This window comes from Salvia hispanica, chromosome 4 (assembly GCF_029641045.1).
Source record: "Salvia hispanica isolate PSC_SH4W2 chromosome 4, Shi_PSC_v1, whole genome shotgun sequence".
Taxonomy (NCBI): Eukaryota; Viridiplantae; Streptophyta; class Magnoliopsida; order Lamiales; family Lamiaceae; genus Salvia; species Salvia hispanica.
Genome location: NC_142695.1, coordinates 32,144,917 through 32,172,699, shown reverse-complemented (window position 1 = coordinate 32,172,699; position 27,783 = coordinate 32,144,917). Strand labels below are relative to the sequence as shown.

At 38.9% G+C, this 27,783-nt stretch overlaps 3 protein-coding genes across 3 annotated transcripts; 2 read left to right on the top strand and 1 right to left on the bottom strand.

Moving 5' to 3' along the window:
* Positions 1-7,849: 7,849 nt before the first annotated feature.
* LOC125194999 (putative pectinesterase 29) lies at positions 7,850-9,374 on the bottom strand. Its single transcript, XM_048093208.2, has 3 exons — positions 9,329-9,374; positions 8,849-9,003; positions 7,850-8,095 (listed from the first exon to the last, which is right to left on the bottom strand). The coding sequence occupies exons 1-3, from the start codon at positions 9,372-9,374 to the stop codon at positions 7,850-7,852; spliced, it is 447 nt and encodes a 148-aa protein (XP_047949165.2).
* A 1,479-nt stretch (positions 9,375-10,853) lies between these two features.
* Positions 10,854-11,467, top strand: LOC125194998 (uncharacterized). Its single transcript, XM_048093207.1, has 2 exons — positions 10,854-10,866; positions 11,004-11,467. The coding sequence occupies exons 1-2, from the start codon at positions 10,854-10,856 to the stop codon at positions 11,465-11,467; spliced, it is 477 nt and encodes a 158-aa protein (XP_047949164.1).
* Positions 11,468-11,478: 11 nt separating this feature from the next.
* Positions 11,479-11,988, top strand: LOC148928468 (uncharacterized). Its single transcript, XM_089069737.1, has 2 exons — positions 11,479-11,845; positions 11,960-11,988. Exons 1-2 carry the CDS (start codon positions 11,479-11,481, stop codon positions 11,986-11,988), a joined length of 396 nt encoding a protein of 131 aa, XP_088925863.1.
* Positions 11,989-27,783: the final 15,795 nt, after the last annotated feature.

Here is a 27,783-nt window from a genome sequence, read left to right as displayed (position 1 = left end):
TTGTTCTCGTATATGCCCGAGAACCTCTTGAAGGCGCTAGAAATCCTCCCCCACTTTTTGCGGATCTAGTCCGGTTTCCGCGGAAAGGCGTCTTCCGGCTTGAAGCTGTTGAAGGCCACCAGGACGTAGGCCCAGAAGCCTGCTTCTCTGACGTGTGCCAATTGCGGCATCCGACGTGATGGTGTCCCACGCCTTTGTCACAGACTTCTATGTCGAGTAGTACAACGACAATCTCCCGCCGCCGCCTCTCCAACTGTCGCGGCCGAGGCCGCCGATTCTCTGGGGAACCGGACTCTCGACGCGTCTCTGTACTGGCGCCGATGACAGGCGCTCCGGTTGGCACAGACTCAAACCCATTTGCTCCAATGTGAAACTATCAAAATTAGTCAGAGATGGGGTGGGTTGGACGTTGTGAGAAGGGGTATCAGGACGCGGATAGTTGACCGCGTCCATCTTGGGTCTGTAATCCCCATACGGCGATTGAGGACGACCCACATTCCTCTGATAGGCATACTAACCCCGAAACTGTGGTATATGTTGCCACGACAGGGATGTCGGAGCCCATGACTGGGATGCATGGGCAAGGAGCGGGAGGGGGACTGGATCTCCGCGGCTGGGATGGAGGCGGATAATAGTTTCCATAGCCGCCGTCGATTGCAGGGGTGCTAGTGTCGGTACTCAGTGCACCAGAACCGCCACTATAGTACCTGCTACCCGGGTATCCCGATTCTCCAGTGCCGGTGGAATCACTATCTTTACCTTGCATATTGAGACAATAAAAATCTAGAGAGATGAAAATACGGATGTGGATGTGTGAAGTAAAAAATGCGAGAAATAGGTGTATTTATAGAAATAAATTCGAAAATTAAAAAGAATAAAAAAGCGGTGCCACCGCGGCTCTAGGCGGTCGCCACACCCGAAACCCCACCGCCCCTTCCTCGATGCAGCTCCCTGCCGTCCAACCACTCCCCCCCCTCCGCCGCGGCTCCCTCCAACCCAGCTATAGTTCGCTGCAGCCCCCGGACACTTTTACACTCACATTATATTAGTATGAAACCCACATTCCACTAATTTTCTTCACATTTCTTAAAACCTGTGTCGATTTAAATGTGGACAATATTTTGCAGACGAAGAAAGTAATAATAATGTGGATCTCACTATCCATTAACACTACTTTAACTACTCTTCTCATACTCTCGCTTACTTTACCAATTGCGCATTAATTGCCGTGCCATTTCAAATGACTTTTTTTATGGAACAAAGGGAGTAAGACATCTAATATAATGTTAGTGTCCCAGTAGTATAATTTTCACTTCTTAAAGCAAAAACATGGTTGGATTCTCTTATATGACATTTCATAATTTTTCGCCAGTTAATTTTATTTATTTTTTGTCTCATTTCTTAATATGTATTGTGTTTGTTGAACTCAAAGTATTTATGGTACAACATTCTGATTTATGAGTGAATGGTCTTAACATCTTTGGTGAATAATGAGTTACAAAATCCAATATTTGGTTAATAACAAGGCTGTCTTGATGAACTAACAAACTGATCAAGTTAAAAAGGGGAGGTGGTGAAACCGGAGACATAGTGAACTTGAGCTTGTTGGGATGATTGCTAGAAAATAAGCCTGTTTTATGTCAATATGTGTATATGTGTTTTTCTTATTTGTTGAGTCTTAGTGTGTCTAGAAGTAATTAGAGTCAAGTTCAGAGTCGGTCACAAGGGGGATCCATGCATTTGAAACCGCCTTATTTCTATTTTATTGTCTTTTATACTTAAGGACAAGTATGATTTATATGCAAGTAGTTTGATAAGACTTATTTCATTCGTTAGCTTTTGGGGCATAACACCGTTTATTGGGGAGATAATGCACAAAATTGGTGAGTTTAATGTGCACACGAGAGGCACGTGATCAAGTAGAAGCGTGGACATGCCAAATAGATGCAAATGGAGCAAATTGGAGTGAAAGTAGCAAAAATCACCGCACAGATGATCAAGTAGACTAATTTCAAGAGTGTCGGCGCTGCATAAAGTACGAGGGACATGACTTGGTATACACCCTTAATCCAAGGGTACATATGTCAAATCAGAGAAAAAATCCTTAGGGATTGGAGCCTTAGAGCCATCCTATAAAAGGGAATGCAAAAAAGGAGACACTTACTGTAGATCAGATCCAAGTCCCACCATCGTTTCACACCATGGCGTTCACTGCATTTAACTAGAGGAAGTCCACCACCACAGTCCGTTAGCTAGCTAGATCCACTGTTCTTCGGAGCAAAGAAACAATCAACTTCAAGCTTTCTTAAGTTTTCTGCTTACATTTCATACTCAGTTCTTTAGTCATGTTTTGAGACACCTTTTACAGTTGAATGTTAGACATTGTCTTATTCTATTGGTATTATGGAAGTTTATGTTGTTTTCTTCTCATTTGCCATTGTTTTCTTTGGTTGGGTGCTTGGCGCAATTGTTAGTTACGTAGTTTAGTATATGAAGTTATTTCGTAGTTAAATGCACACTCAAGTTCATTTCTATTGGTGTTCTGTTTCTAGCTAATTAGTTTGCGTAGTTCCGTAGTATATAGCGTAAATCTTGTTTTTAAAGTTTCGTTTCAAGATTCTCTATTTTCATTCATTCTGTTTGTTTGTGATATTTGAAGTGCTTTTGTTATGGACTCAATATCTCGTATCGGTTGTGAGAACAATTGGTGCGGGGTATGTAGACTAAATGAGCTCTCTATCTTAACAGGCTAGTCTTTTGGGTTGAGTTCTCTTGTTTGGTGTTTATCATTTATGCTTTCATGGAGAGCGCAAACAACTCAGAGTAATGGTCGGGAAAAAACTCTCCGTGACTAACAAGTACGTTTGGGGCTGACTCGGAGTGGTGGCCGGGTAAAGATTAGTAATGACCAACATGGCCGTGATCAACGAGAACTTGGAGTGGTGGCCTGGCAAAGAAATAACCGTGACCAACATGGCCGTGACCAACGAGGACATTGGCCCTTAAAGGAGGGTCGAATGTTACAAACTCAATGTCCCGCATCGGTTGTTAGAACTGTTGGAACATGTATACTAAAAAGCATTTTTTGAGTTTGTTATAAATTTCATAAATTGATTGTATATTTTAAACTCTCTCTCTTTTTTTTAATGAGAGTAATAAATGTTTTCTTCATGCTGTGTGTTTTACTTTAATGGACATCGACGGTTTCAACTATACTCCCTCTGTTCCATAGTAGAGTCATTTCATTTTGCGCACTCGTTTTGAAAAAATAATTATAAATAGTTAAAGTGGAGAATAAGTAAAGTAAGATACAATATTCTCTCTCTTACTCTACTTATTCTCCACTTTAACTATTTATTATCATTTTTTCAAAATGAGTCTAGAAAATGAAATGACTCTACTATTGTGGAATGAAGGGAGTATTCAATTAAAACGCCAAAAAGTAAAATCAGTCTAAATGTTCTACATTGATGGCCGGGTCGTGGAACATGTCATCACAGTTGGTGACTCAGTTGGAACCTTGTAGAAGTAAAACTTTTTCACAACCTAGATACGCTTTGACTACCTATCACGAAAGGTTGCAGTGTCCATCCAAAAGTCATCTTTACCTTGAGAATGACTAGTGACATTGGTGTGTTATAACATTGAAGGATCTAAAGTATAGACGCGTCTTTATTGCTATCTACTGAAAGACGATGTCTTGGAAATTAAATATCTCTCAATCATTGTAATAATATAAGACATACGCTATTAATCATACGCTGCTTTGACTTATCTGTAGGTGTGAGTTTTTCGCAACTCAATATTCCGGATATCTTGGATAGTTGTAATTAATAACTAGTATGGTGTTAGTTTTATTATTACATTGAATCGCGTGCTTTCACGGTTTGACTATATCCCGAGAGGTGTTCGAGAAAAGTTCCATTGTTTGGAAACCTGGCCGGATTTGATTTAATCCAAGAATAATAGTATAGCAAAGTATATTATTTAATATACATCTCGTACAAGACAAACACATGGAAATAAAAATATATTATTTAATTTAAAGTCCATAGCAGACAACAAATTAATTAATGGATGTAGAAAGAGTTTAAAACGGGAAATAATATATTAAAGAGGTTAACCCGGATTGCTTGTAATCACAGATTAGATGAACGATTAGTATTTCTTCTATAGTGGCACAAGAAATATTCCATTGGCCTTATATTAAATTATGGGTTATAATTTAATTAGTAAAGACGGTCCAATAGGGGATGCCCAATCCACGCCCTATAGATCCCTAACCTAGCCCATCACAAACTCTATAAATAGGGGTGAAGGAGGTGTGACATTACACACTACACAAGTGTGTGCAAGGTTTCTCTTGTCTTCTCCGTCAAGATCCATATAATTTGTAATAGATTCCTCCCACAAGGAAGTTATATCTAGAGTTGGGTCATAGGTTAGAAGATCTTTGGTTTTGCAATAAAGCTTCAAGGTCTACACGTGGAAAAGTAGTAAACTACTTCGATTCTTTGGAGAATCACATTTGTAAGATTCAATATCAGTAATTTAATATTAAATTATTGATTATTTACGCAATAGCATGAAATTGAATCGATCTACATATGCACCTAAATAGAATCTAATATGTGAATTTATTTAATATGCAATTTCTAATGTGCAAACCCCACCAAGATCAACTGGTGTGGGAATACATAGACTAAATGAGCTTTCTCTCCTAACATGCTAGTCTTTTGGGTTGAGTTCTCCTATTTGGTTCTGTATCAGCTTTGTTAATTGGTTTTTCGGAGAAGATGAAATGAGACAACCATATTAGAGAAACAGATCAAGATATACTTTATGCTTTTTGTACCTTCATTTTTTTTAACTTTATGCTTGTTAGGAAAATGTTCATTTTCTACTTTTCATGCATGTCCTCTCCATTCTAGAAAATCACAGCATAAGTTAGGTGCTCCTGTTTATTTCATTTATCTTTCACGATGTTTGTAAGTTTGACGTGTTTTCCAAGTTTCAAAGTTATGATTCATGTTTTACATGCTTTCCTGTCTATTTAATCAATTAGGTAGTAGTTAATTCTTAACCCATTGATGTTGCGTGGCAGCAACCAACCTATTTCCACAAAATCCGAACATAATGTTCCCGCTTCCTACCATCCCTCTGGGATTGATCTTTACTTCCCTGTGCTAGTTAGCTAGTTTATCGTGGGTTGATGTTTTGAAAGTGCTTCGAGTTGCATGTCCAACGACACGAGGCTAGGTCTAGTGAGTCTGCTTGATCAATCTAGTGGATCTACTTGATTAGTCTGCATATATATCTCATTTTCATGCCCAAGCACGATGAGGTCTTGACTTTCATATCCCATAAAAATAGTTTCAATTTTCTTTTTTTGTCTGACCCACAAAATTAGCCATTTTCTATATTTGATAAGTTTTTGTATTTTATAAGGTGGGACACCTTTTCCACTAACAATACTCGAATTATCGTTTTGTTCTATCATTCTCACTTTGCCAATTCTATTCTATACATATATAAAAGCCGAGTTTTGAGCAATATTTTGAATATGTATAAATTTTGGGAATAATTGTAAATGTTAATAAGTTATGTTTACAATTTATGTAGCCAAGTGAAATGTTAATGCCACTAAATTTGGTATAACTGTATACTATGTAGTGAAATGAAGGATGTTAATGCCATTAATTTGGTATAACTATAACTTACTATCCACTAAACTACAAAATAATGTCGATTAAAAGTATCTGAATCATTTAGCTATTTTTTTGAACAATATGTCATTTATCATTATTTATAAAAGAAACGAAATATTGAATTAAAAAGTAATTTGGGTGAAACATTACAACTATATCAATAGTAAGAGATGTTTCTTTCCAGTTAATATCGTTTTCTTTAATTTTTATTTTAATGATGGAACCAATAAGCATGCTTGCCATAGTCGTTGGTTGAACCAATAATTATGTGTAATCTAATTAATTTCTTTCTAACTTTTACTTAGCAACTGTCATTAATATTTAATAAGGTATATATAATTCAGCATTACATTTTAACATATGACCTTTAATATATTTAATGTGGCGCCCTAAACTCTAAACCCAATTATGCTATAATTCCATCCATTTATGATAGTTTCTTTCTACTTTTTGCCTATAAATATGTATTATTTTCTAGCTTTCATTTTTTCGTGCCTTCTCCCATTGCATTACTAATGCTCTGTAAAAAGAAGCATTTTTCTTGGTATGGTTGTAAGTTATTCTTTACCAATAATAAGTACTACATTTATATGAGATCACTATGTTTCAATTATGTTATTTCATATTTTAATTTTTTAATGTTAATTTGTTTTATTTTTTTGTTAGTTTTATTTTAATTATTCTTCCCAGATTGTGTCTCCAAATATAGAAATCACATAAGCTATTGACTATCTATAATATTTTAAAGTTGCAGCTTTGCACATTAGTGGCCAACTACGTCACTTCCATAGTTTTCATGCAAAGAAAACACCTAAAGTCAACAAAATGACGAAGGGAAGCAAAGAAGACGAAGATCATAAACTATCACATTCGTTTTCGCACATATGCATAAGTCATTAGTTTGGAGATAAATGAAGAAAAAAAAGACATAGGAAGAGTCAGGAGGTTGAAGTTTGTGTTTTATTATTATTTTTCTTTATTTTGCTATTCTTACTATGGTACAATTAAGGTTGTTTACAATAAGTTTTTCCATGACTTACGAATTATTTTATTTTTCTAATGTTCATATGTGTGTGTTTTTTATTTGTTTTGTAGTTCATCATCTTATATTTTTGGGGCGATATCATTGTCCTCATTATATTTTTGGTTGTATACTAAATATATTATATCAGCTTAATATTGATAGTATTTTAGTATTAAGTATGTACTACGTTTTAAACGGTGAATTTTTTATAGACCTATAAGTATTGTAAGTAACAAATATTTTCTTATTAATTTAATTTAAAATTTATTTAATTTTATATTTTATAATTATTTAAAATTTTAACATATATTATTGTATTTTTTATAGTTTAATCTTATGTAATGATATTATTTTTTATTATATTTAGTTTATTCACAATATCTAACCAACATAACGAAAATATTGTGTGTCGCGCATAGCGCGAGGGGCTAACACTAGTTTACTTTAAAGCACGTGTCATCTCCAAAGTTCCTCATTTTATGAGACGGAGGAAGCGTATCGTATCATATTTTAGTTATTAAGATATGTGTTAGTTACCTTAATTATTGCATTAACGTCATTTAACAATATAAATGTCATCATTTATTCAAATTCGAACCGTTATTATCGTTAGAAATATGTAAAAATTAGAAAGAAAGAGAAAGTATAAGTACACTAGAACAAAAATTGAACTCATTTGTAAAAAAATATATGGCCCATAGTCAATATGACTATGCGCACAAAGTACAAATCATACATAAAATTATGCTTGTATTAGTATGCATTTAGTTGAGATTTTTAAACACTCTCATTCCATCCACGTTTATCAATGAAGGAAATGGTGGCTAACTTATTAGCCTCTTCATCACTCAACTTCTTCGACCATCCTACTCTCATAGAACTCCTTGAACCTGGACCCTTACATTTATGCTCGGATAGTGACAATTGATTCCTGCAAGTACATATTCGAATATTAATTATATCTTTATGGATGACAATTGATTCCTATAATTTTTTTAATATTGGGATATATTCTGATTTTGCATACCATGTTAAAGCTAGTGTGCAAAATCAGAATTGGCTTAAACTTCAAAAACTATTTACAAATAACCCTAAAATTAACATGAGAATAATGTGGTTACTCGTTGCCGGTGCTTTTCCAAGCATTCCATCCTTGAGGGACAACGATGTCGGACATTTGTGTGTTGTAAAAGAGGACTCTAGCGTAATTTCTCCACGGCCTTCCAAGATATACCTTCCCATCCCCAACTATGTTGCAGTTGCTAAACACGAACCCACTCCTATCATTAGGGTTCTCTCTCCCTTGAGCTGTAATGAACCCTATTCCCTTATAGGACCCTGCAGCTACGGATATAGTGCAACCCTGCAAAGAATCAAGGTAGTGTTTATTGTGACTGATTATGCATTATAATATTTAGTTTTTGAAGGATTATATGATCAAATAAACGCGTGGTCTATGAAAGTATATTTGGTCGATAGGGCAATAATGTCTCCCAAATTAGGCAGATTTTCTTTTCACAAGTAACATTTTCAATAACCCCTAATTAGTACCTACTAAATTGACTTTATTTTTAAATTTGTAAAAATCTCATTTTTTCTACAAAAATGAATTCCCATATTGGCAATCGAAATATTTACGAAATTTTGAACTACAAAAAAATACACAATTTTCCAACAGATTTTCCTGACGGATTATTATCCGTTACTAATTACCAACGGATATCTAACATTTTTATTAAGTACTTACATATTATCTATTGTCAATCTTAATATTTTAGTATGCTTGCTAATCATGACAAAAGAGAGATAAAATCAATATACTAGGGGGTGCTCGGTTTGCAAGATTTTATCCGGGATTAAATTTGTAGCGTGCTTGGTTAATGAAATTCAATCTCACAACTCAATCCTGGATGGATAATCATGAGATAATTAGTTATACCTAAACCTATGACTAAAATAATCTCACAACTCAATCCTAGATTATATTTGATTTTATTTTATCTTGGAAACCGAACACCACCTAGTAGTATAAGTTTTTTGAGGTACTCAATTGGTTTTGAGTCGGAATCACGTGAATTTAATTTGTTCAAAATAAATAAGTAAATATGCTAATTACCTCATACAAGGATTGGGCATCACCAAATATGAAATCTATGACACCTTCTATGGTGCAGCTTTTGCAGTAATGTCTGCCTTGAGCATCACACAAGGTATCTTGCAATCCGAAGAATCCGCAACCGTAGAAGGCTGATTTGTCGCCTTTAATCCGCGCTGTTGGAACATTTTAATATGGTCCAACATAATAGTCTAAAGATTGTATAATATTTATGGCTATTTATTGATTGACCCGATTACGTGATCTACTAAGGTTATATAATTTATAGGGTCAAACGATTATCTATAAAAGTATGAGGACTATTGTGCAGATACTATTTTGGATAACTTTAATTTTGTTATGGGTGAAATTAAAGTTATAATAAAGTTAGGGACTTATTCTCTAAATACATGGTTATGATCCCCAAGTGCAACTCTATAAATAGGTCAATAGATTCCCATTCCTATTGATCAGACGTAAAATCAAGACTCTACAGATTACAGAGAATCTGTGAGAGAGCGTTGTCACTTGGAAGACTAGTTTCCATACTTCGGTATCATCAAGAACATCAACACTATGAATTCGAATCCATGTACGCTTCCGCTTTATGTTTATCAATCGTATTTGACATGTGTGATTTATGTGATGAATTATGTGATCATTAATTTGATTCCAACAATTGGTATCAGAGCCAATACATGTTGGGACGAATTGATAATTCGTTGATTTATAACTCTGTATTGGATTCGGTGTATGAAAATTATGTGATCAAATTGATGAAGAATTTTCGAACAAAATTTTGAAGTTTGTTGAATTCAATCACAAGTTTTACGGTTGATCACGCAAACCAATATGTGAATGGTATATGAATTGAAAATTCATTTTTTCCAGACTAGATTGTGGTTTTGGATTCTGTTCCAATTAAGTTCAATTCATGATTTTCTCGTTTCCAAAACTTAGACTTAACATTCTGTCAAATTTTTGAGGATATTTAAGATATGATTCATTAATTGCAAGCACCCCCCTGCTCGACAGAATGTTAGTGAGAAATTAAGCGTTCAAAATTTCTGATTTAAATTCCTTCTAAACTTTTGATGGGATTCTTGATTGTTGAATGTTTTCGTTTGTATTCTCAATATCTGTAACAGATATTGTATTTTTTTTTTGGTGAAATCCTTTCGAAAATTTTGTAATTTTTGGTGAAATCCTTTCCAAAGTTTATCAATTCAAAATTTTTCGAAAAATCGCCGTTGCCGTCTGCTTTGGGTGATCTTCGGAGACGACGAGAAGACCGACGACGTCGCAGTGGTCAGCGACGTCACGGTCAACGACGGTCATTTGATGGCGGTTGTGGCGGTGAAACGACGCGTTACTTCGTGAAACAACGCGATATTTAGTGAAACGCCGTTCTTAAAAAATAAATAAATAAATAAAAATCTGAAAAACTGCCGTTCTGAAAATCTGATCTATTTTAATATTTAGGCTCCATTCTTATATTTTAACTTTGAGCAGCAACAAATTTTTTTATTCTTGGGCCACAATTTTGAAATGTCAATAAAATATTTAGGCCACCTATAATAATTTTTTTTGAAAGGGCCATGACTTGATTTTATTGGGCCACAAAATTTGTTGCTATTTGATTTTAAGTTATTAGTTGTTTGTACAAACAATTACTTCAAACAATTAATCGCATTTAATTGTTTTAGTTGTTAAGTAATTAATTAAATAATGACTTAAGTTTTTATTGCCTATTATTTTAAATAAATTAATTATAGCATTAACTTGCCAAAGTAAGCTCTGATGTGTAAATTAATTTATTTAGAATATATAGGATATTTATATACTTGAAATACATGCGAATAGTTAATCGGCCCAAAGGAAGATTGTTATTTGGCCGTGTTTCTTGTATACTTTGTGGTAATAATATGAGATTATCCTTAAGTCATTGTGAATACTAAGTCGGCCCAAAGGAAGACTTATTGTTTGACATGAAATGATTATCTATATTTGATTACTACGTATTAAGATGTCAATTGCAAGTTAATTATTTTGTCCAAAGATGAAATTTTAATGTTGTGCCGACATCTTGAAATGGGAATTGTCATTATTTAATTTATTTACTTATTATTTACGTGAGCTAATTATTGTCCTACTTGTTATATTTGTTCTTTGCTAGCTCAAGAATCTGCTATTGGTTTTCTTAATTCCATTCCTGTGCTAAAAGGCAATACCTATGCGTCATGGAGAAGCAAGGTATTGATTGGTTTGGGGATTGCAAATTTAGACTATGCACTTCGGACGGAGCAACCCGCCCCTCTTACTGATGAAAGTTCCGATGAGGATAAACGGACTTTTGAGAGGTGGGAACACTCCAATCGCATGAGTCTTATGATTATGCAACATGCCATCCCTGAAAACTTTCGCGGTACTGTCCCGAAAGAAGCAACTGCTAAGGAATTCCTCGAGGCAATTGATATGAATTTTGCAAGCAATGAAAAGGCCGAAACGGCTTCATTGATGCATAAACTTGTGACTATGAGGTATAATGGCCGAGGGGAAATTAGGGAGCACATTATGGAAATGTCAAACACTGCTTCAAAGCTTACGGCACTTAATTTGACGATCAGTGATATCAACTAGTGCATTTGGTTATGATATCTCTTTCTCATCAATTTGATCACTTCAAAGTTAGTTACAATACTGTGAAGGATAAATGGACATTAAATGAGTTGATTTCTCATTGTGTTCAAGAGGAAGAGAGATTGAAGCAAAGTAAGACAGAAAGTGCTCACTTAGCAACAAGCTATAGGGGTAAACGAGGAAGAGACAAGGGAAAGAGGGTTCTTTCCGAGTTCGCTAAGGGGAAGAGGATTCTTCCTGATTCCTCCAGAAATGTTGTGGGTCCATCTGCAAAACAGTTTAAGAAGGAAAAATCAGCTTCAGTTTGCTTCTTTTGCAAGAAAGATGGACACAAGAAGAATGATTGTGAAGAATATCACGCTTGGCGCGTGAAGAAGGGTACATTTTTCATTTTTCACTTATGTTTGTTCAGAAGTTAATTTAGCTTCTGTACCTGGACATACTTGGTGGATAGACTCTGGTGCTACTACTCACATAAGTGTGTCCATGCAGGGTTGCCTCCAGTGCCGAAAGCCGATTGATGCTGAAAGATTCATCTATGTGGGCGATGGCAAACAAGTTGAAGTGGAGGCAATAGGCACATTTAGATTATTACTAAAAACTGGTTGTTATTTGGATTTAGAACAGACATTTGTTGTACCGTCATTTAGACGGAATTTAATTTCTATTTCTGTATTGGACAAATTCGGTTATACTGTTCATTTAGAAATAGTAGATTTAGTCTTTATCTAAATTCAACTTTGGTTGGCACCGGTTCTCTTTCTTATGGCGATAATCTTTATTTGCTTAATACTATTACTTTATTTAATGAAGCTCTGCATGTGAACTCACGAGGTACAAAGCGTAAATTAATAAGTGAGAATTCTGCTACAATTTGGCACAAACGTTTAGGTTATATCTCCAAACGGAGAATAGAAAGACTTGTGTCAGATGGAATTCTTACCATTCCCAATATGGCAGACTTTTTCAAGTCTGTGTTGAGTGCATTAAGGGAAAACAAACAAATATTAGGAGATTTGAAGCCAATCGGACTACAGACGTCTTAGAACTTATCCATACAGATATTTGTGGACCGTTCCCTACTGCATCTTGGAACGGTCAACGATATTTTATTACGTTTATAGATGATTATTCCCGATATGGTTATTTATATCTCATAAGTGAAAAATCTCAAGCACTGGATACGTTCAAGAGTTATAAGGCCGAAGTTGAAAATCAACTTGGAAAAAGAATTAAGAACGTCAGATCTGACCGTGGTGGAGAATACTATGGTAGATATGATGGCTCGGGTGAACAACGTCCAGGACCCTTCGCTAGATTTCTTAAGGAATGTGGAATCGTCCCACAGTACACTATGCTTGGTAGTCCTACCATGAATGGTGTTGCTGAAAGACGAAATAGAACCCACAAGGATATGGTTAGAAGTATGATCAGTCATTCTACTTTGCCAGAATCCCTTTGGGGAGAGGCACTTAAGACCGCAACATACATCCTAAACCGAGTACCTACTAAAGCAACTGCCGTAACCCCTTATGAATTATGGACGGGCAAAAAGCCCAGCTTAGGTCATTTACATGTTTGGGGTTGTCCAGCTGAAGCTCGGCCTTATAGGCCACACGAGCATAAATTGGACTCTAAAACGGTAAGTTGTTATTTTGTAGGTTATCCTGAGCGGTCTAGGGGTTTCAAGTTCTATGATCCCACAACTAGATCAATTTTTGAGACGAATAATGCAAGGTTCTTTGAGAAAGTTGAGTTTGGGGGGGAAGATGGTATAAAGAATGCTGCCTTTGAAGAGGAAGCGATTTCACTTCCTTTCATTCCAGAAAAAAGATGACACTCTTGTAATTCCTGTTCCACCTCCCGAACAACAACATGAAGAACAACCACAACCTCCTCAAGAACTTGATGAAGCAGTGCCACTAAGGAGATCCACTAGAATGAGGAGACCTGCAATATCTACAGATGAATATATTGTATATCTCCAAGAGCATGAGGTAGATATTGGAGTGATGGAAGATGGCCCAGTCACTTTCCGTCAAGCCATTGAAAGCCCTAATGCTCAAAAGTGGATCGATGCTATGATTGAAGAAATTAAGTCTATGCAATGCAATGACGTTTGGGATCTTGTCACATTGCCTGAAGGTGCGAAACCCATTGGTTGCAAGTGGATTTTTAAGACCAAACGGGATTCGCAAGGCAATGTGGAAAGATATAAGGCTCGTCTTGTAGCAAAAGGCTTTACTCAAAAGGAAGGCATCGATTTTACCGAGACTTTCTCTCCAGTTTCGACGAAAGACTCATTCAGAATAATCATGGCACTAGTAGCTCATTTTAATTTGGAGCTACATCAGATGGATGTAAAGACAGCGTTTCTTAATGGTGACATTACAGAAACGATTTATATGGTGCAACCTGAAAACTTTGTGTCTGGTGACCCAAAGAAGATAGTATGCAAACTTAAGAAATCCATCTATGGACTTAAACAAGCGTCTCGTCAATGGTATGTTAAATTTCATCAAGTTGTTGTCTCATTTGGTTTTGAGACGAATCTTGTTGATGAATGCATATACTATAAGTTCAGTGGGAGCAAATTCATTTTCCTGGTTCTATATGTCGACGACATTTTACTTGCTTGCAACGATGTAGATTTATTACGTGACACCAAGAAATTTCTTTCAAGAAAATTCGAAATGAAAGATCTTGGTGATGCTTCTTTTGTATTAGGTATCCAAATACATCGGGATCGTTCCCTAGGTGTACTTGGATTATCACAAAAGAGCTACATCGATAAAGTGTTGGCAAGATTCAACATGAAAGATTGTAGACCAGGAGATACCCCTGTGGCTAAAGGTGATAAATTCAGTTTGAATCAATGTCCCGAAAACGAGCTTGCAAGAAAGGAAATGGAATTACTTCCCTATGCATCGGCTGTGGGAAGTCTTATGTATGCACAAGTATGCACGCGTCCGGATATTGCGTTCATAGTAGGCATGCTAGGCAGATACTTGAGTAATCCCGGTATGGATCATTGGAAAGCAGTCAAACGTGTTTTGCGGTATCTGCAAAGAACAAAGGATTATATGCTCACTTATAGGAAATCGGATCAGCTTGAGATCATTGGGTATTCTGATTCGGATTTCGCGGGATGCCAAGACAGTCGTAGATCCAAGTCAGGTTATGTCTTTATGCTCGCCGGAGGGGCTATATCTTGGAAAAGTGTTAAACAAACATTGATAGCCACCTCTACAATGGAAGCAGAATTCATAGCTTGTTTTGAGGCATCACAACATGGAGTATGGTTGCGAAACTTTATTCAAGGACTGCAAATTGTGGATAGTATTGAAAGACCACTCAAGTTATATTGTGATAATAAGTCCGCAGTCATGTACTCCAACAACAACAGGAGCTCGTCGAAGTCTAAACACATTGACATCAAGTTCCTTGCTGTTAAGGATAGAATTCAGAGTAGACAATTGCAAATTGAACACTTAGATTCGACTTCCATGCTTGCGGATCCTTTCACTAAAGGTTTAACGCCTTCGGTCTTTCATGAGCATGTATTTCACATGGGTATTCGACCTTGTGATACTTTGGTTTAGTGGGAGTTTATGTTCATCTATGTAATAACATTGAATTTCAGTTATATTAAGTGCACTTTAGTTACTTTGGTTTTAGTTACTTTGAATTATCATTTGGTATTTTCTGATCTCACTACAGTTTCAGAGGACCAGTTGAAAATAGACATGCAAAAGATCACATAGCATGTAATTTTCATGCTGCACACTCATATTTTGATTTGTGTTGCTAGATGTGTTGATATTTGTGATCACTGATGAGTTTAGTCATGTATACGTGTTGTGACTTAAACTTCTTTGGTTCTATATTAACATGTTTAGTAGACCGGATCGGCAAAGATGATTAATATAAATAGTTAGCGCGCAACTTTAGTAATGTACAATCATTTGGTGACTTTTATGTTGGCCCAAGTGGGAGATTGTTGGAACATTTTAATATGGTCCAACATAATAGTCTAAAGATTGTATAATATTTATGGCTATTTATTGATTGACCCGATTATGTGATCTACTAAGGTTATATAATTTATAGGGTCAAACGATTATCTATAAAAGTATGAGGACTATTGTGCAGATACTACTTTGGATAACTTTAATTTTGTTATGGGTGAAATTAAAGTTATAATAAAGTTAGGGACTTATTCTCTAAATACATGGTTATGGTCCCCAAGTGCAACTCTATAAATAGGTCAATAGATTCCCATTCCTATTGATCAGACGTAAAATCAAGACTCTACAGATTACAGAGAATCTGTGAGAGAGCGTTGTCACTTGGAAGACTAGTTTCCATACTTCGGTATCATCAAGAACATCAACACTATGAATTCGAATCCATGTACGCTTCCGCTTTATGTTTATCAATCGTATTCGACATGTGTGATTTATGTGATGAATTATGTGAATCATTAATTTGATTCCAACACGCGCCGCCACCGCCTGCTCCACCGGATTTCTATTAAGCTTTGGGGGAGAGTTGTAAGAATTCTGCACATGCCAAATAGTTAGTAACCTAATAATCCTACTTGAAAGAACTTAATTAGTTTTAGCACGTGGTGCATGTGTTTATTACCACGAACGATAAGTCCCTCGCGATTGTGTTGTTTGCATCGGTACTGAATGTAACATCCCGGAATTTAGAACCCTAAATTAAAGCCCTAGAATTAGTTATTTGATGACGTGGAGTCGTGAATGCTTTTATTTCATGAGTTGATATGGTCGACTTGAGTTAGGGTTTGTGTTGAAAGTTTGAAAAGTCAAACCTATTTAATTTAATGATGTGGCATGTGATATATTAAGTTATGAGGCTATGTAGCAATTTAATTGTTTATGGGTGAGTGAGAATATTAGAGAAGATTTCCATAATTACTTGTCACCCTAGTTCTTATGATTTTCGAACCATAGACCCCTTGGAGAAAGAATTTCTATTTTTCTGGAATTTATTTAATCCTTGAGATATTTATCCAAATTAAATTCCAAGAGCCAATTATTTCCTTGTTTAGAGATGGAAAAATCGAGCCTCCTTATTTTCTAGTGATTTTCGAAAATCACTATATTTGGGAAGGAAGGAATTGTTTTATTTTATTTGGTTCCTTACTTGATTTCCTTCCATACCTAGAATTTAATTATTCTACCAAATCTTTCCATACTTCAAGAGATCTTGCCTTACTTTATTCTAGTCAATATTCTAAAATCCATGCCTTATTTAAAAGGCTAGAAATCGCCCCTTATCTTGTTTCATGGAGGATTTTCCTTATTTTTATTTTGCTCCATGATATTTTATTCTACTTGGAAAATATACCAAAAACAAAACCATGGCTAATTACCTAGCCTAATTTTCGAAAATTAGGAGATATTGCCATCTTCTATTTTTGTTAATTCTTCTTCCCTACTTCACCATATTATTTTATTCTATTTATTTATAAGGCAAAAGATCTTACCAAATATTCTATTCTAATTACCAAAAGATCTTGTTGAGCACTATAAATAAGAGAACACCCCAACCCTAGACCCCAAATTTTCGGCCCCCTCACTCACATTCACTCTCTCAATTTTTCTTCTACATTACTCCATTAATCCTTCATCCTTTGAGAAGAAATTGAAGTTTAATCCAAGAACTTTGAAGAATCAAGGCTAGTACTTGTTTTCTACCGATTATTTTTCACTAAAGAGGTATTTTTGTTTAAGAGTTATGTTTGTTCTTCTTCTATCTCTTCTTTTTCTTCTTCCAACCGATTAATCGGTCTTCTTGAACCCTCATGCATCTTGGTTGAGTGAAAGAGGGATAAAAAGGGATGTGGGGACATGTGTATGTGTGTGTGCCGTGTGTGTGTGTGGCGTGTGTGTGTGTGTGCCGTGTGTGTGTGTGTTGATGTGTTGTGTAGTGTGTGTTTGATGGTTAAATCTTCGTGTGCGATAAACATGATCTTGATTAATTAGTAATGATAAGATAAATCGTTGGAAAGAGGGAAAAGTAATGAGACATGCATGAGTAAGAGTAGTATTGAACCTAATTTGTGATATGTGCCTATGTGATTAAAAGGTGAAACTTTGGTTGCGAAGCCGGATAACGGAAAAGCGAAACTACTTGAAAACTAAGCAATTGAGGTGGGCTTTACTGTTAAAACTCTCTTTTATTTTGTCAAAATGTTATTCGGTGTTATAAGGGTGGTTTAACTATTATGCCATGCCTATGTTTGTTTTAATGTGATTGTTGGATATGCTTATACGAATTCGGGTCTGAGTATGGGCCGCAAGCCCTACCAGGCTGTGTACACAATGGGATCAAGAGCCGTCCTTGCTAGTCGGCCGGTCTCGTGGGCGAAAAGTGTGGCCACACTTTCGTCGCACCATGGAATGATTGTTAATTTGATGAGAAAATGGGAGGTTATTTTGACTGGCCAGTCTATGAAAATATATTTTGTGATACTCGTGATATTCCCTTTTACAACTGCTTAAAACTCGAGTACACTTGGTAAGGGTGGCATAACTTATAAAATGTTTTGGCAACGAGCTCACTGAGTATTTCAAAATACTCAGCCCTGCATGTGTTTTCCTTACGTGCAGGTTGAATGACGACGAGTGGTGGCGGGTGTTGAGAAGATTAATGAATTAAAAAGGATATGTTGAACTTCAAGCGTAGTTGTGTCTTCATACATAGCTATACTTTCTCTTGGTCGTTTTCCGCTGAATTTTTGATATACTTTAGAAATTTCTTTTTGGAATATTTGCATCTTGCCTTCGGTTTGAAGCCTTCGTCTTTTCTTGTGATTTCGTCTGGGATAATGAGCCGTGCTCACCAGATATTTTGATCGCCATTTATGATATTTTTCTTCCTTTAATCTTCTAGGTTAAGTTGTTGCTTTTAATACTCTGATATCTCTTTCAATTCTTTTGGTCAATACTCTTTAAATGAAACCCTAGCCTATGTTTACTTCTTTGGAGTCGGTTTTGGGTAGCAGCCGCCGCATTTATTGTACCCTAGGAGGGCGGGCTGTTACAGTTGGTATCAGAGCCTCAGTTCTTTCCGCTCTGGATCCAAGAGTCTTTTTCAAACTTTAGGTTGTCTTTATAATCTTTTGTGTAAATGAACTAAATGTGGAAGGCTCAACACCGCAGCTCGTCTCGTTCAGCCGCAAAGAAAGAGGTACTAGATATTTTGTGTCTTGTGCTTGAAACTTGATGCTTTTGGAAATATTGTGAATGAGAAGTGACGCTTTCTGAATAATGATTTGTTGAATATGAGAACTTGTGAAAAGCATGCTCTATGTGCTAGAAATATTATGAATGCGAAGCGATGCTTCTTAAATGATTTGCTGAATGACACATGAGAACTTGTGAAAATTTGTGAAATGCGAATGTGATCACGTGAGACTATGTTGAAATGTTGCTATGCTTAGATTTGGACTTTTGGACCTAGCATGTTTAGCTACGATCACAGCGCTTGTACCAATAGTAGAAACGTGAAAGAACTAGTATAAGGCCGTTAGTGTATGTGGAGATTCGACGAAACGCGAATAGAGAACGCACGAATAGTCGTCTTAGGAACGAGAACCTTGGACGCGACGTTTTGAAACACCATCTTTTGACTCTTATACACTTTCGCAGCACCATTTGAGATCACGCACTATCTATTCTTTTCCACCGTTGTGATGGTGCTGACTTGTTCCTTTTCCCCTTTTGTAGATGGTCCAACCCTATCACGCCCTTATGCGTCGCCGTTACGCTAAGAGTAGGAACTTTCCGGTGGAGCGCTATAGAGAGATGGAATGGGACGAAGAGCAGTTCCTTCTGAACTTCGTCACCGATTTCTATGGTCATTGGCTTGACGCCTACGCGTACGGGACTACCCATCACGAGGGAATCATGCGACTTATCCATATACTGCCTTCCCCTTGGAGCGAGTGGACCGCTCAAGCCTCAGTATCCTACACTTGGTTTAGCCCTCCCAAATATACGCCTCGAGGAGACTTCGTCGGCCTAATAGGAGTCTTACTGCCGGCCATGTCTGCCGCCGTTGACGGACCTCCACTCCATCCGCCAACGCAAAGGTACTCGCCAGGAGCAGCACGCCAGATGAAGTATCGCGATGACGAGGAACCGCACGTTGCTCGCGTTCCCCGTAGAAGGACCCTTAGGATGCGCGTTTCGGCCCCTCGAAGGATCATAAGAGAGGCCGAAGAGATGCTTACCTCGATTCCTTCGCCCCTAAGCAACAAGAAGAAGGACGAAGAGATGGGATCGTTCGAGAGAGGAGAGAGTTCGAGCGCCGAGAGTGTCGGAGAGTCGGGAGAACCTGAAGAGGACGAGGCCAGAAGTGGCTAGTGCTCGAATACCGACTTTGTTTTCTTTTCCCCACGTTTTGAATTTCTAAGAACTTCTTTTTATGTTGTTATTTTCCTTCCGCGATTGAATCGCTCTTTTCCATTCTTTGTACCAAGACCTTTTGGGATCATTTTAAAATTTTATGGGGAATTCGCACCTTTCATTCTATTACATGGCAATGAAGCCGTCTTCACTCTTTTTATCCTTATTGCATGAATATACTTGCTCTTTCTATTATCTTCCGAGTGTTTTCCACCTTATGGTGCAACCTTATTATGTTCTCTGTTTTCCTAACAACTGCTATTGTGCGGTCTTTCTTTGGACCCTGCTTGTGAATGAGTTTAAAATCTTTTCTTTCAAAGTACCCTATCGCTACCTTGAAATGTTAAGTAAGTGCGCTTACCGTTCGAGTGTGATAAATCAGAATGCCGCCTAGACGCAACGTGAGGAACGAGGAACCATCTTCCCATGCTTCGGAGGAGCAAAGCGTGACGCAACCAAGACCGCCATCACCACCACCACCACCACGAGTAGATAGGGAAGTCGTTAAGCTTTTCCTTAACCAAAAGCCTGCTACCTTCGACGGAATGGGCGAACCTGCGAAAGCCTAAACTTGGATACGTGCCTTAGAGCGCATTTTCCGAACCTTAGTGTGCAACGACGCGGAGAGGATGATCTGTGTGACGCATCAGCTGACCGGATCTGCTGATTTCTGGTGGGATACTAAGTTAAAGACCATGCCCCAGGATCACATAGACGGGATGACTTGGGAGGAGTTCAAGACAGAAGTTTACGATAAGTACGTACCCAAGAGCTACCGCAAGGGGAAAGCAGCCGAGTTTCACAACCTCACCCAAGGACGTCTGTCTGTAACCGAGTATGACCGTGCACTTTGTGACATGACCCGCTATGCGCCGGAACAGACCGATACCGATGAGAAGCTGGCTGATAAGTTTCGTGAGGGCCTTAGGCACGAGATTAGGATGGCATTGGCAGTCCGCGGAACCCTTACGTACGCCGAGGCGCTAGCCCTCGCACTGGATGTAGAGGCAGCAATGCCAAAGGAGAAGAGTGCGGGGAACACCGCAATGACAATTACCCCCGCCACGTCCTCACCATGACAAGAGGAGATGGGAGGAGAGTAGGATCCACCATGACAATAAGTGATACCGCCCCAACAGAGGAGGACAGACCTCGTTCAATCCAAGGAGCGACCCCCGTGCCAGACCACCTCAGTGTAACGTTTGCGCCAAGTACCATTTCGGGCAGTATAGAGGACCGAACTCGAATAGATGCTTCAACTGTGGAGGAAACGGGCACTTCTCGAGGGAGTGTCCGAGCAAGGGAAACGGACCAAGGCAGAACCATCAGGGTTTCCGTCAGCAGCCGAGAGCGCCATCTACGAGCTCGGGAGCAAACCCGAATCAGCAACTGCGGCTGCAGCAGCCTGTCCGCCCAAGACTTCCAGCCCCGGCTAGAGCGTACGCTATAGAGCAGAAGCAGCCCAAGACCGAGCAAGGAAAGCCCGAGAGTGGAAACCTAGCAGGTATAGGCGAAATCCTTGATACCCCTATTGTTGTTTTGTTTGACACGGGCGCATCTCATTCGTTCATCTCTGAGTTGTGTGTGCATACCTTAAGCTTACCTACTAGGAAGTCTGAACATAGGATGATGGTGTCCTCACCAGTAGGAGGACTGGTTGAGATCTCTCGTTTTTGCTTGAACGTAGAAATCGTACTAGGAGAACTTCAGTTAGTTGCTCACGACCTGCGAGTTATGACGATGAGAGACGTTGACGTGATCCTAGGAATGAAATGGTTAACTGTGAACTTTGCAACGATCCGTTGTAAAGAGAGGCTAATAACCCTACAAACCCCGGGTATGGAACCCGCCGTGTACCACGGAATCGCAATGAACCGACGAATCGCTGTAGTCTCTGCGTTACAAGCCACCGCCATGTTGAGGAAAGGACGCCCGGCCTACCTTGTCTATCTCCACGGAGAAGAGAAAGAGGAAGCAAGGCTTGAAGACGTTGCTGTCGTACGAGATTTTCCTGATATTTTTCCCGAGGAGTTACCTGGACCGCCGCCAGATAGGCAGTTAGAATTTACGATCGATCTCGAACCTGGAGCCGCCCCCATATCGAAGGCGCCGTACCGCATGGCACCTAAGGAGTTAGAGGTGTTAAAGATTCAGCTGCAAGAGCTCATGGACTTAGGTTTCGTTAGGCCCAGTGTTTCGCCATGGGGCACACCGGTGCTCTTCGTTAAGAAGAAAGATAGGTCAATGAGAATGTGTATCGACTATAGAGAGTTGAACAAATTGACCCTCAAGAACAAATACCCTTTGCCGAGGATAGATGACCTGTTCGACCAACTCCGAGGAGCCGGAGTGTTCTCTAAGATGGATTTGAAGTCCGGATACCACCAGCTGAAAGTACGAAATGAGGATATCCCTAAAACCGCATTCCGTACCAGATATGCTCACTATGAGTTCGTGGTGATGCCGTTCGGTCTGACGAACGCCCCAGCCGTGTTTATGGATTTGATGAACCGCATTTTCCACCCGTACCTAGATACGTTCGTCTTAGTGTTCATAGATGACATCTTAGTCTACTCGAAGGACGAAAAGTAGCACGCGGAACACCTACGGATCGCGCTGGAGACGTTGAGGAAGGAGAAGTTGTACGCCAAATTCAGCAAGTGTGAATTCTGGCTGAAGGAAGTCAACTTCTTAGGGCACATCGTGTCAGCAGAGGGAATCCGAGTGGACTCCGCTAAGGTCGAGGCGGTACAACAGTGGAAGTCGCCATCAACGCAGAACGAGATTCGGAGTTTCCTAGGTTTGGCAGGATACTACCGAAGGTTGATAGAAGGATTCTCCAAGATAGCGAGACCGATGACCCAGCAGCTCAAGAAAGGAATCAAGGTGAACTGGACGCCGGAGTGTGAAGCAAGCTTCCAGCTTTTGAAGGAGAAATTGACCACCGCACCAGTGTTAGCTGTGCCAGAGCTTGGAGTCGACTACGTAGTTTACACCGACGCTTCGAAAGTCGGATTAGGATGCGTGTTGATGCAGAACAACAAGGTGATCGCTTACGCGTCGCGACAGTTGAAACCGCACGAGTTGAACTACCCTACCCATGATTTAGAGTTAGCCGCAGTAGTGCATGCCCTAAAGATTTGGAGGCACCATCTCTACGGAGTTAGGTGTGAAATCTTTACGGACCATAAGAGTTTAAAGTACTTCTTCGAGCAGAAGGATCTGAACATGCGACAACGGAGATGGCTCGAGCTAGTGAAGGACTACGATTGTGGTATCAACTACCACCCCGGCAAGGCAAACGTAGTAGCAGACGCTTTAAGCCGTAGAGACCATTCGCAACTCGCTATTTTTCTAACAGAAGAGGAAAGTTTAGTGCGAGAGTTGAGTAAGTTGCGGATAGAAGTAGTTAGAACACCCGATACCGTGAAAGGCCGAATCGCCGCGTTAGTAGTAGAACCTGATCTAAGGACGAGGATCGTTGCAGCTCAACGGCTAGATGAGAAATTAGAAGAGATTCGAGTCGAAGTGAGAACCGGTGAGTCCGGACAGTTTAGCGAGGCTTCCGATAACGCTCTCACCTTTGAAGGGAGACTGTGCGTGCCGAACAACGAGAGTCTTAGGAACAAGATCATGAGCGAAGCGCACGAAACCCCATACACTGCTCACCCCGGGAGCACAAAGATGTACCAGGATCTGAAGAAGTCCTTTTGGTGGAACGGCATGAAGAGAGATGTCACAGCTTTCGTGGAACGTTGCTTAGCCTGCCAACAGGTGAAAGCCTTACACCAATGACCGTACGGGAAGCTACAACCGCTTGAGATACCCGAGTGGAAGTGGGAACACGTCGCTATGGATTTCGTGACTGCGTTGCCGAAAACCCTTAAAGGGAACACCGCGATTTGGGTGATCATCGATCGACTTACCAAGAGTGCGCATTTCTTACCAATCCCCGTAACCCATGGATCGGATAGGCTAGCTCGGATCTACATCCAAGAGATCGTGCGATTACATGGAGACCCAGTGACGATTACGTCTGATCGTGACCCGAAGTTTACCTCGAAATTTGGATTAGTCTACAACGCGAGCTTGGCACACGCTTGAACTTTAGTACCGCTTTCCACCCACAATTCGATGGACAATCCAAGAGGACGATACTAACTCTCGAGGATATGTTAAGAGCCGTGGTGCTCGACCGAGGCGGAAGTTGGGAGACCGCACTCCCTTTGATCGAGTTCGCCTACAACAACAGCTTCCAAGCAACGATCGGCATGGCGCCATACGAAGTAATCTATGGGAGAAAGTGTAGATCTCCGCTCTACTAGGATGAAGTTGGCGAACGAAGAGCACTTGGACTCGATGCAGTCGAAGAAATGGTCGAAATCGTTCGACAAATCCGCGCGCGAATGAAGAAAGCTCAGGACAGACAGAAGTCGTACGCCGACGTTCGACGGACGGACTTACAGTTCCACGCTGGTGATAATGTTTTCCTCAAAGTATCCCCGTCGAAAGGGATAGCGCGTTTTGGAGTCAAGGGCAAACTAAAACCGCATTTTATCGGGCCGTACGAAATTCTAGAAGGAGTAGGACCCGTAGCTTATCGTTTAGCGCTGCCGCCCAGCCTTGGGAATGTGCACAACGTTTTTCATGTGTCGCAATTGCGAAAGTACGTGTTCGATCCGAAGCATGTGATTCGTTACGAGGATATTGCTGTAAGCCCGGATCTGAGCTACGAGGAGCAACCCCAGTTAATCTTAGATCGAAAGGTCCAAACCTTGAGAAATACAACCACTGCCTTCGTGAAAATTCAATGGAGATACCACGGGCCCGAGGAAGCTACGTGGGAGCGTGAGGATAAGATGATAGAGCTTTACCCGGAACTTTTTCCGTAAAAGGTACCAAATTTTGGGACGAAATTTCTTTTAAGTGTGGTGGGATGTAACATCCCGGAATTTAGAACCCTAAATTAAAGCCCTAGAATTAATTATTTGATGACATGGAGTCGTGAATGCTTTTATTTCATGAGTTGATATGGTCGACTTGAGTTAGGGTTTGTGTTGAAAGTTTGAAAAGTCAAACCTATTTAATTTAATGATGTGGCATGTGATATATTAAGTTATGAGGCTATGTAGCAATTTAATTGTTTATGGGTGAGTGAGAATATTAGAGAAGATTTCCATAATTACTTGTCACCCTAGTTCTTATGATTTTCGAACAATAGACCCCTAGGAGAAAGAATTTCTATTTTTCCGGAATTTATTTAATCCTTGGGATATTTATCCAAATTAAATTCCAAGAACCAAATATTTTCTTGTTTAGAGATGGAAAAATCGAGCCTCCTTATTTTCTAGTGATTTTCGAAAATCACTATATTTGGGAAGGAAGGAATTGTTTTATTTTATTTGGTTCCTTACTTGATTTCCTTCCATACCTAGAATTTAATTATTCTACCAAATCTTTCCATACTTCAAGAGATCTTGCCTTACTTTATTCTAGTCAATATTCAAAAATCCATGCCTTATTTAAAAGGCTAGAAATCGCCCCTTATCTTGTTTCATGGAGGATTTTTCTTATTTTTATTTTGCTCCATGATATTTTATTCTACTTGGAAAATATACCAAAAACAAAACCATGGCTAATTACCTAGCCTAATTTTCGAAAATTAGGAGATATTGCCATCTTCTATTTTTGTTAATTCTTCTTCCCTACTTCACCATATTATTTTATTCTATTTATTTATAAGGCAAAAGATCTTACCAAATATTCTATTCTAATTACCAAAAGATCTTGTTGAGCACTATAAATAAGAGAACACCCCAACCCTAGACCCCAAATTTTCGGCCCCCTCACTCACATTCACTCTCTCAATTTTTCTTCTACATTACTCCATTAATCCTTCATCCTTTGAGAAGAAATTGAAGTTTAATCCAAGAACTTTGAAGAATCAAGGCTAATACTTGTTTTCTACCGATTATTTTTCGCTAAAGAGGTATTTTTGTTTAAGAGTTATGTTTGTTCTTCTTCTACCTCTTCTTTTTCTTCTTCCAACCGATTAATCGGTCTTCTTGAACCCTCATGCATCTTGGTTGAGTGAAAGAGGGATAAAAAGGGATGTGGGGACATGTGTATGTGTGTGTGCCGTGTGTGTGTGTGGCGTGTGTGTGTGTGTGCCGTGTGTGTGTGTGTTGATGTGTTGTGTAGTGTGTGTTTGATGGTTAAATCTTCGTGTGCGATAAACATGATCTTGATTAATTAGTAATGATAAGATAAATCGTTGGGAAGAGGGAAAAGTAATGAGACATGCATGAGTAAGAGTAGTATTGAACCTAATTTGTGATATGTGCCTATGTGATTAAAAGGTGAAACTTTGGTTGCGAAGCCGGATAAAGGAAAAGCGAAACTACTTGAAAACTAAGCAATCGAGGTGGGCTTTACTCTTAAAACTCTCTTTTATTTTGTCAAAATGTTATTCGGTGTTATAAGGGTGGTTTAACTGTTATGCCATGCCTATGTTTGTTTTAATGTGATTGTTGGATATGCTTATACGAATTCGGGTCTGAGTATGGGCCGCAAGCCCTACCAGGCTGTGTACACAATGGGATCGAGAGCCGTCCTTGCTAGTCGGCCGGTCTCGTAGGCGAAAAGTGTGGCCACATTTTCGTCGCACCATGGAATGATTGTTAATTTGATGAGAAAAATGGGAGGTTATTTTGACTGGCCAGTCTATGAAAATATATTTTGTGATACTCATGATATTCCCTTTTACAACTGCTTAAAACTCGAGTACACTTGGTAAGGGTGGCATAACTTATAAAATGTTTTGGCAACGAGCTCACTGAGTATTTCAAAATACTCAGCCCTGCATGTGTTTTCCTTACGTGCAGGTTGAATGACGACGAGTGGTGGCGGGTGTTGAGCAGATTAATGAATTAAAAAGGATATGTTGAACTTCAAGCGTAGTTGTGTCTTCATACATAGCTATACTTTCTCTTGGTCGTTTTCCGCTGAATTTTTGATATACTTTAGAAATTTCTTTTTGGAATATTTGCATCTTGCCTTCGGTTTGAAGCCTTCGTCTTTTCTTGTGATTTCGTCTGGGATAATGAGCCGTGCTCACCAGATATTTTGATCGCCATTTATGATATTTTTCTTCCTTTAATCTTCTAGGTTAAGTTGTTGCTTTTAATACTCTGATATCTCTTTCAATTCTCTTGGTCAATACTCTTTAAATGAAACCCTAGCCTATGTTTACTTCTTTGGAGTCGGTTTTGGGTAGCAGCCGCCGCATTTATTGTACCCTAGGAGGGCGGGCTGTTACAGTTGGTATCAGAGCCTCAGTTCTTTCCGCTCTGGATCCAAGAGTCTTTTTCAAACTTTAGGTTGTCTTTATAATCTTTTGTGTAAATGAACTAAATGTGGAAGGCTCAACACCGCAGCTCGTCTCGTTCAGCCGCAAAGAAAGAGGTACTAGATATTTTGTGTCTTGTGCTTGAAACTTGATGCTTTTGGAAATATTGTGAATGAGAAGTGACGCTTTCTGAATAATGATTTGTTGAATATGAGAACTTGTGAAAAGCATGCTCTATGTGCTAGAAATATTATGAATGCGAAGCGATGCTTCTTAAATGATTTGCTGAATGACACATGAGAACTTGTGAAAATTTGTGAAATGCGAATGTGATCACGTGAGACTATGTTGAAATGTTGCTATGCTTAGATTTGGACTTTTGGACCTAGCATGTTTAGCTACGATCACAGCGCTTGTACCAACAGTAGAAACGTGAAAGAACTAGTATAAGGCCGTTAGTGTATGTGGAGATTCGACGAAACGCGAATAGAGAACGCACGAATAGTCATCTTAGGAACGAGAACCTT